Below are 10,311 nucleotides of genomic sequence, written 5' to 3'. Positions count from 1 at the left end.
TATAAATCAAAACCTGGTTTTTCTTCTCTGACATCCTTTTTTTTGGCCAAATCTCGTGGTGTTTCGCAGAAAAACAAAAAATACAGAAAATTTCAAACGCAGTTGAGTATTCTTTTTTAAATGCAGATTTTCAAAACATATTTTTTTTTAGGTGATCCTTTTTGTGTCTGGCTTGCTGAGTGTAAAAGTTGTTATCCGGACGATTCTGTCCCTCTGCTCCAAAGAAATCCTAGGGTAGGTGGCAGTCCTGCGCCAGCCTCGTGGGGCACGTGTTGTACATAAGCCTCTGCAGCGTCCTCTTGTTACTGGTGCAGTTTTCTGCTTTGTTTTTATTTAAGAAAATAAATGTGATGTATTTAAAGAAGGTCCTTCACCTAAGAGCGAATGAACAATAGCTAAACGTCTTGGTATTTAAAGAGTAAATTATCTGTGGCTTTGCTGAGTGAAAGAAGGGGAGCAAGAGATGGCGCCCCTTGGCCCCCACACGCCCCGCACCTGAGATGGGCTGGGAGCGCCTCCAACTCCTGTGACGGCACAGCCGGCGTTGTGGCCCGGGGGAGGCCCTGCTGGGACCGCACATGGGCCTTCCTGCCCCAGGGCCCGTGGAACCTTGGCCGAGGGCTGCGTGTACATAGGAAGCCTTGAGGGGAGGCGGAGCCCTGCCAGATCTCTCTCGCCCTTTGTGCGGCACCTGTGAGCCGAGGTCAGTGTGCAGAGTCACAGCCAAGGACTTCAAGAGATGCACAGAGGGAGAGAGGAGCTGGTGGTCGTATGAAAGTCAAAGATTGTCTACTTTAAGAAAATAAAATACCCTGAATGGAGCCGAGCCTCGTCCCAGTGTGCTGTGTGTGTGGCCGACGTGTGGCTGACTTGGTGCCACCTGGGAGGGCAGCCAGGGACCTTGTGCACTGAGGTTCCTTTTCTGCCCCCGATCCCCACACCTCCACATGTTCAGGTAAAATCATTCTGAAGGGAACATCAAGAATAAACGACCTCCAGAGAGGAAGGAAGCTACAAAAGAGGGGAGACCTGCCAGGCCTGTGTGGCTGAGGGCGAGGTGACGGTTCCTCCCATCCCACTGTCCCCAAGGTCCTGCCCAGCACTGGCCCAGGCTGTGCCATCACCTGGACCCCTCCCCTCATACCCTGCAGACACCTGCCAAGGTCAGGGTCGTCCCACACAGCGGAAGGGGCGCCCGAGAGCCTGAAGGAGGCAAGCACCCCCATTAGTGTAGAGCAGACCCTTCAGGGTGCCGGGGAGGAGGGGACACCGAGGCTCACTGCTCACTGCCTGGCGTGTGGTCAGAGGCGCCTTGACGTCACGGGGAAGTGCTGACGAGAAGGCAAGGAGGTGCCCTCCTCCAAGTGCCTGCCGCGAGCCGGACACCGAGCCAGGCGCTTACAAATCATTTTATTTAACACTCCACCTCGGCAGGTTATCAGAGCTGACCCACCCCATTTTACAGATGAGGAAGCTGCCCAAGGTCAAGGTCAGGGAGCAGGTGAGCCAGGATTTGCCAGGCCAAGGAGCTGTCCTGCCGGGAGGAGCAGAGCCGCGGGCCCAGTGCCTTCCCGAGGACAGATCCTTGCCTGGCTCTGCCCCTCGGTCACTCTGCACCTGGACAGGGCAGGAGCCCGCTGGGAGCACCGAGCCATCCTGCAGCCTCCCCCTCAAAGCAGGACCTCAAGCAAAACCCTGAGTGGGGGGCGGGCGGCAGACACGTGCACACGCATGCCCACAAACACGTGCACACGTGCAGATGCACACACTTACCAGACACACAGGGACCTGGCTCTCTTGTCCCCGCCCACTCCTGAGCCCAGGCGGGGATTCCCTTCACACCTTCCCATGTCACCAAACAGCAAGAACCCACAGGGGCTTTTGTTTCAGAAGAAATAACATGTGACTTAAAATCATTGAGACTTAATTTTGTGCTTTTAATGCCAACTGTGAAAAGAGCAGTAATTTCACCGTGAGCACCTTTAACCTTAAAATACACAGCTAAAGGGGAAGTATTAATAGAAGGATTCTGCCTCCCTTCCTAACAAGTGCAAGGATCACAGGAGGCCTTCCCTGGGAAAGGGCGTCCTCGAGCGCAGCGCGCAGTCAGCGCAGGAGTCTGGCCGGGTCTCTCTCTCTCCCGCTGATCCCTCTGCCTGACAAGCCCTTCCCCCGCCTCAGCCCAAAGCCACCTGGGTGGCCTCACTGAAAGCCCCTCCCGCTCCACACCCCACCTGTGGGGCGCCCACTCCAGGCTGGGGTGGGAGGGGGTGTTGGCAAACTCCGCTGAGCAGCTCTGCCCCACCTCCAAATGCGGCACCTGGCGGGAAGACGCGTGCTGAGCTGGGGTTCCAGCAGAGGCCTACTGAGTGCAAACGTCCAGACGGCCTGGCCAGGGGAGATGACTGACAGGACTCGGAGCCGGTGAGAAGAGGCTGGAGCAGGCAGGGAGGAGCTGGGGGCGGCTGGGCTGGGCCCCGCCCTCTGCAGGTGACTAACTCCAGCCCCCGTCCCATTTGTGTAGCCTCAGGCTCCGCTCCCAGGACACGCCACATGCAGCTCCCTGTGTGGTCACTGAGGTGGTACAACAGGGTGATGACAGTGGTCACCGCAATCCTCGCTCCCCTCAGTGGCTGCTCACTGCCAACCACACTGCTGAGAAGCCGAAATTAGTGATTCTGTTTTACAGAAGAGGAAGAAGAGGGGATGACTTCCCAGCATCACACAATGTGTCACAAGTGACCCAACCAGGCCGGGACCACAGGGGCTTTGCTCCTTCTGCCCACACTCCCCAGACCCCCACAGCGGACATGCCAGGCCCTGGCACCCTGTTCCAATGCTGGCCGTCCAGGATAAACGGGACAAGTCCCAAGAAGGGCCGCACTGCACCAGGTGGACGACGGCGCCACGCCGAGGCTGGATGACACCCTGGGGGACTCACTTCATCGAGACGAGCCTGGCAAGGGGCTTCGATGCTGAGGTAGGTGGCAGGCCAAGTGCCAGCTGGTTCAGCCCAGTGCGTGCCCCTGGGAAGACGTGTCCCCTTTGGTGATTCCCTTTGTAACGAGCTGTCCCCAACTGCTTGGGAATATTAGGAAAACCTCGTGGGGCAGGCTGAGGAAGGCTGCCCTCCCCGACATGGCTGCTGGGCCTGGGGCCAGGCAGGGAGAGGCTCTCCCGCTGCATGGGGAGGTGGGTGAGCAGGGGAGAGGAGAAGGCACTGAGGAGGTGCAACGGGCTGGAAACCAAGTGGGCAGTGTCCCTGTTGGTGGCCATCGTTCCTGCTAAGTCCAGGGAGGAGGGCAGCTGTCAGGCTGAGGACATGCCTGGGGTCCCGGTACCCCACGCTCTGCGGGCAGGAGGGGAAGGAGGAGGCCCGCCCTCCGCAGCAGCCCTCCTCCCTCGGCCCCATTGTGTCAGGGCCAGGAGGAGCAGGGGACTGCTCTGGGCCACCTCCAAGGTGGCTGCTGAGGAGGGGCGGGTGCAGCAGTGGGCCTGGCCGAGGCTGCCCACCTGAGGCTGAGGGCCATGGCCCGCTGCAGGGGGAGAGCCCCTGCCTTGCTTCTGCAGCAGCCCCCCTGCCTGGGAATCAAGCGAGACCGTGTGCGTTCAGGCTAGTACGGCCATAAATGCCCCAGATTTTTCTCTAACCCAGACCCTATGACTCCAGGGATGTCCCTGTGCTTCAGAATAACTGGGATCAAAACTGCACCCAACCCCCATGGCGCCCTGCCCCTCCCAGCCCAGCCCTGCTCCGTTCTGAAGCCAAGGAGCCAGTTTCCACAGGCGGGGCCCCTCCCCTCCCCAGCCGGCGCTGTCCTCCACCCCCAGGCTGCACACGTGCGTTCAGGGACACAGCAGGTCCCCCCATGCTGCTGCCAAAGCTGGGCTGGCCTCTCAGAGCCTGGCATGAGGCAGGGGGACAGGAGGAAAGGCCCAGTCGACACACAGGTGTGCCCAGTCAGGGCCCGTTGGGCTGCCAGAGGGACACTTCCAGGGGGCTGTCTGCTGCACCCCAAAATCTGGTTAGAGAAGAACCTTCAATTACTAGAACGCCTGGCCACAAAATGAGCCCTGTTTTCCCAGGGGGCTAGAATCCTACTTGGTCACTCGGGCCGGGCTGATGGAGAGCCGGGCTGGCAGCCCCTGCGTGGCCTCTGCCTACACAATCCTGGTTTCTCTTCTCCTGTGTGGCACCACGGTGGGGCCAGAGAAGCCAGCCGAGCGCCCTGTCCCCTGCCGGGCCACGGCCCTCCTGGAGCGGCCCTCGGTCGTGGAGCGCCCCCTGCTGGTCATTCTGGGAAATCATGCTGCAAGTCGCACCCCGAATGAGGATTCAGAGGAAGACCTTGGAAACACTCCCGCAGATACCCCATGTTACAGGGAAGAAACTGAGGCACAGTGGCTGGAACAGAGCAAGGGCCTTACACATATTTGTCAAATGCATGAATGCACAAGCGAGTCAGTGAATCGTAGCAAGAAAACAACAAATGATTCTTTAAAATATGACATAAAACCTGCTAAACAACCAGTATTTGTTGAGTGCCAGCCCCATGCCAGGCGCAGAGGATGCCATGGTGAAAAATGCCCTTCTGGTGTGGCATGGATAGGAAATCCTACTAACGACCACCAGCACGTGCTGAGAGCTGGCTGAGCCCCGTGTGCAGACTGTCCCGGCCGAGCCACGCAGGTGATGAAACACAGGCTCCCATGGGCAACCCCGCCGCCCAAGGCCACACGCTGGTACGAGTAGAACCACCGAAAGAGATGTCCTCACCACACCCAGATGCCCAGCAAGGACACCACCTGGGGCACAGCCACACTGGCTGACCCAGAGGCCACAGCACTCAGAGTACCCCCAGGATGGACCCCCACCCTGTGTCCATCTGTCATCCAGCCACCCCTTTGTAGCCCTCACAGGTGTCCCAGGCCTCCCTGTGGACACTTCACAGTGAGCAGCACCTGGCAGTCCTGTGACCCGGGGCCGGGGCTCACCACCCGGCCCCCGTGAGGCTTGTCAGTACCACCACCACCCCCTGAGATGCACCCAGGGCTTGTGCGTTACAGAAAAGCCCACAGGGGGGACATGGGGTGTCCACCAGAACCCAGATGACCACAGAGCTTTCAAAATTGGGGCAGGGTTTGGTTGGCAAGGGCTAAAAACAAACAAACAAAAATCCCTCCCAGGCACCTTCATGAGCTAAATGTGAAAAGCAAAACTCTTATGTTTTAGAGGAAAATCTGGCAGAATAGCTTCATGCGCTCAGAATAAAGGACTCTCTTACACAGCATCCCCCAAAATGCACCAAGGAAAAGACTGATGAAACTGACTACATTATTCAAACGGAAAACTGCTGGACCAATGAATCAACAGACAGTGAAAATTCACGCAAACAGCCGGGAAATGATATTCGCCGTGTGGGTCACCAACAAATGGTTGGGGTACAGGATAAATGACACACTCCCTGAAATCAGCAAGGCATGCAGGAACAACTCCGTGGCAGAATGGGCGCGGGCGCCCCAGCGGCACTGGGCAGGAGAGAGCCTGAGGAGGCACCAGGCAGCGGGAAGTTGTTCCTCCTCACCAGTCACCGGGGACAGCAAAGCCACACAACAGTGAAATGTCACAGGCTGCTGGCAAGGATGCGGCGGGCTGGGGGAGGCTGGCGGGGAAGCAGTTGCAATATCCGGCCACGCTGGGGTGAGGGTGCTGTCTCCAGGCCCGGCGATGCCCTCCCGACAGGGCCTAGGGGGACGCCCCATTGCGCGCGCCAGGAAGCCTTGGGCAGGAATGATCACCGCGCATTCCTCCCACGGCCCAGGAGCAGAATCAGCCGATGTGCCTGCCAGCCGGGGACGGGCGAGTGTATCATGATACTCTTAAAACGCGGGAACAGCATGCAGCGGTCGAAAGAAATTAAATACAGCTCGTGATGAGACATGGATAAATCTCAAAATTATAACACTACTTTTTTTCAAGGTTTTTTAAGTAGCAGAGAAATACATACAGCAAGATCCATTTATATAGTTTTAAAATATGCAAAGCAAGATTTTTATATTTATAGTCTATATACAGTTACATCTATGGTAAAATATAAAGACATACATCTGGGGATACAGTCACCAAGTCATGGGTGGTTCACGGGAGGGCAGGGGGAAGGGTGCTGGGTGGGGGAGGTTCACAGGGTGCTTGGACTTCACCTGTGAGTCTCAAGCAAGTATGAAATATGGATGTAGACTGTTTAGATTTGGCAAAGCCGGGGGACGGTACCCAATGTTCATTCATGGTCTCCATACTTCTCTGAATGTTTTAAATAGGTCACAGTAATTGTAAGAGCCCTGAGCGAGAGCAGCGGGTCTTTTCTCTCTTCACACCCCAAGAATGAGGGGACAAGACCCTCGCCCAGTCCCCGGGTTCCTGCGTGCTGAGCACAGTACATTCATTTAGCTTAGCCCCAGCACTGGTCCCCCACTGGTCACCCCGATACCCCAGGAGCTCTCAACCCCAGGCACTCGTGAGAATCATCCAAGGTGCATCTCAGAAGCACTCCCAGAGACGGATCCCCCTGGCTGGGATAGGACTAGGAACATAGTGATCTTTTAAAAAGACCGCAGGCCTACTGTGATCCCAACACCCAGCTGGAGGCCAGGCCGCAACCGTGGGCCCTCAGGGGCTCTGCTCCGCGCCTGACCCCAGAGCCGTTTCTGTGTGGGCCTCAGGCTTCACACTAGTGCTCACACTTGGCTGTGAGTGTTTATGCTACATCCTTTGCGCAGGGTGCTGTGCTGTACACGTGGCAGACGTTTGCTCGCTTCGTCCATACCTCGGGCTCCCATCATGCCTCTTGGAACAACCCCTTGTTTGAAAGTGCTCATGGCATCATGAGACCCGGCGGATGTCAGTGCGACAGGAATTGCAACCCTCTAGCTGTGCTTGGCGATGGCTGCTACTCTGGACTCCCCATCTAATTAGCAGGAGCAGTCAGGTGAGGGGGACCTCAGGCTGGGGGGTGGGGTGACCCTCAGTGACTGTATGCGAGCTTGCCTTTGGGGCGGGCCTTTTTCATTCCTCAAAAATGTGCTATGGCACTTCACAAAAGAGGACACTTAAAGGGCCTCCCCTTTTAAGCATCAGGGAAATACAAATTAAAACCAAAACAAGACACTACTACACATCCACCAAAGTAGCTAAAGGACAGAAAAGATCAACTGCTGGTGAGGATGGCAAAGCACCTGGAGCCCTCATTCACTGCCAGTGGGAGTGTAAACTGGCACAGCCGTTTTAGAAACCCATTTGGTAGTTCCTTCTGAAGGCTGAACGTGCGCCTACCCTATGCCAGCCATTCTACTCCTAGGTGTATCTCAAAATAATGCACGTGCGAATCCATAAAGAGACATCTATAAGACTGTCTATAGCGCTCTATTCTTGGTAGCCACAAGCTAGAGACAATTCAAACATTCATCAGCAACAGAATGGATAAATAAACTGTGATATACTCACATAACGCAAATTACCATACTCCAGCACAAATCAACAGAAAGCAGTAATAAATAACACACATGAATCTCAAAAACAAAATGTTAAGCAAAAGTAGCTAGAAGCAAAATAGTACCGGCTGTACGTTTCCATTTATGTCAAGTTTTAAAAGAGGCATAATCTACGGTTTTGTAATTTGAAGATATTGTTTACCGTTGGGTGAGGGGTGGTACCCGGGATGGTGCACGTGGGAAGTTTCTGGAGGGCTGGAGATACACTGCATTTCTTTTTTTTTTTTTTTTAATTTTGAGACAGAGTCTCAGTCTGTTGCCCGGGCTAGAGTGAGTGCCGTGGCGTCAGCCTAGCTCACAGCAACCTCCAACTCCTGGGCTCAAACGATCCTCCTGCCTCAGCCTCCCGAGTAGCTGGGACTACAGGCATGCACCACCATGTCCGGCTAATTTTTCTATATATATTTTTAGCTGTCCAGATCATTTCTTCCTATTTTTAGTAGAGACGGGGTTTCGCTCTTGCTCGGGCTGGTCTCGAACTCCTGAGCTCAATCAGCCCTCCTCAGCCTCCCAGAATGCTAGGATTACAGGCGTGAGCCACTGGGCCCGGCCTACTCTGCATTTCTTGATCTGGGTAGTGGCTACACGGCACGTTCACTGAGTACAATTTAATCGAATGCTCGTTTATGATTTGTTCTTTTTAAATACATTTTGTACTTTCATAAAAAGTAAACTTTTAAAAAACGGTGCTCTGGCTGTGATCTGCAGCCTGGCACGTGTGTGACCCGCACGTCCAGCGGGTCCGCGGGGGACGCAGGCCTACCTGCAGGCACCTGGGCCAGGTGCTTGTACGCCTTGTGCAGGTTCTCCCGGCAGATGGGGTTTGCGTCGTTCAGCAGGAGGGACAGGGCAGGGATGATGCCGTGCTCTAAAAAGCCATCCCTAGGGAAAGGAAGGTGGAAATGAGAACCTGCTGGGGTCTGCTCCGCGCTCGCTGGGGCCGACCACCTTCCTCTGGCTTTGTGGGAGCAGACGAAGGCCAGAAGTGGACGACACCTTACGGATCCTGAGAGGCCAGGGAGCAGGACAGTATGGCTTGTGTGGTGGCAAGGATCACACAGCTCTGCCTCCTCCTAGCTGGAACTCAGACTGAGGCCCTTTGTGGCCCTGGATCCTTATTGTCACTCTTCTGAGCCTCAGTCCTATCGTCTGTGAAATGGGAACGACAAGCAGAAGCTCAGAACCTGCCTTGCCTGAACCTGCAGCGGCAGGGGAGCGAGCTCAGTGCCTCACCGTCCTCGTCGCCCCGGCCCCCACGCCTACGCATGCCTGTTGTGCTTGTTGCTATCCTCATAGACTAATAAATATGAGGCAAGCCAACTAGATGAGGTGTTTTATTTTCTTACGAGAAAAAGTTGAATGCATTGCAAAGACTCAAAAGTGAGTCTCTAAAAAAAAAAGAAGAAGTGAGATGATTATAAAGGATTCTAGAAGGTATTTTGCATACAGATGATTTCATTAATGTCTTTGAGTTCTTGGTCTACTTTAAAGAGACCAAAGCTGCAAATCAGATGATGTTATGAGTGTGGTTTAAGCAAAAAAGATGACGGGAAATGCCAACCAGTGGACCCATGTCACAGGGATTGTGTGAATGCCTTGTCATTTGTGTTTTGGGGGTTAAAATGAACTGTTTCAGGGAAATATATCATTTCTTCATTTCTTTTGATTAATCAACTGACTGCTGGGCCCACATGCATCTGGAAAGAGGGCTGCTGAGGTCACACCTCTTAGGGCTGGGTTTGGGAATAAATGAGAAGTCACGTGTGAAGCCCTTAGCCAGGTGGCACCCAGGAGGTGCCCGGCCAATTGTGCTACCGTGGCATTGGTCGCAACCTAACCTTATGGTGTGTTCTGAATCATTCTGGAAGAAGAAAGTCACAGTGGAACACACCAGTTGCAGGGGCCTCCCTGACTTCGGGGTCCTCCTTGGTCAGTTCCTAGTCACCCACCCCACGTAACTCATGCTCCGAAAGCCGGTTCTGTTTGCCCACAGAGCGTGTGCCCCCTTACCAGAGGCAAGCAAAAGGGCAGAGGCCAGGCTGCCCAGGAAGCTCTCCTGCTTGGAGGATGTCCTGTGAATTAACTCCTCAAGGTGACAAGATGCCTAGCCCAGGGCTGCCATCCTCACTCCCCCTTCCCGTCACTACTTGTGTGGGTAGACGATGGCAGAGGGGTTTCAACCTGGGCAGTTCCGGGCAGTTCCTTAGAGCTTGATGGGCTCCGAAAGCTGTTGGCTTTAGTTATAAGATCACCTCTGAACTCTGTGGAAATTTAAAAGTTGGCCGCATTTCTGAGAACACTGAAGGAGTGTACAGGCCGTATCAGGTCCTTGGTCAGGGACGGTCTCCTCACCACGTCCTCCTGCCTCACTAATGTGGGCACAGCCAGGACCCCTGGGCCAGGCTCTCCTGGTGCTGGAAGCAATCTCTGATCCCCTCCCCAGGCATTTTGTTTTGTTATAATTGCTCAGGCTTCAAGGATCTCTCCTCTCAGCATCTGTCCCTGCTTCACTGGGGGTTACCTACTGTCCATATCGAGTCCAGAAAAGAGGGAGAAACAACAGGAAGGATGAGAGATGCTTCACTCCTCTGTGTCCACAGGTTTGAAAGCACCTTCCCTGGGTCATCTCAGATGAGCAAAGTGAGTCTGGGACCAGGGGTCTTGCCCAGGTCACAGAGTAGCAAACAGTGGGGCCCCCCAAGAGGACAGGGATCGTGCCCCCACTCCAGTGGTAGGTCCATAGCACTGGCCTGCCCTTTTGGT

General features: G+C 54.9%; 1 protein-coding gene across 1 annotated transcript in view; it reads right to left on the bottom strand.

Annotated features, from left to right (window-relative positions):
* The window catches only part of RSPH14 (radial spoke head 14 homolog), a 70,101-nt gene that overhangs the window by 56,955 nt on the left and 2,835 nt on the right, over positions 1-10,311 (bottom strand). Inside the window, exon 3 of the mRNA XM_069497460.1 lies at positions 8,312-8,430. Coding sequence (XP_069353561.1) covers positions 8,312-8,430 — 119 coding nt within the window. The remainder of the gene's footprint in view (positions 1-8,311; positions 8,431-10,311) is intronic.

This window comes from Eulemur rufifrons, chromosome 21 (assembly GCF_041146395.1).
Source record: "Eulemur rufifrons isolate Redbay chromosome 21, OSU_ERuf_1, whole genome shotgun sequence".
Taxonomy (NCBI): domain Eukaryota; kingdom Metazoa; phylum Chordata; class Mammalia; order Primates; family Lemuridae; genus Eulemur; species Eulemur rufifrons.
Note: the sequence above shows the minus strand (reverse complement) of the source record. Positions and strands in the feature narration are given on the sequence as shown.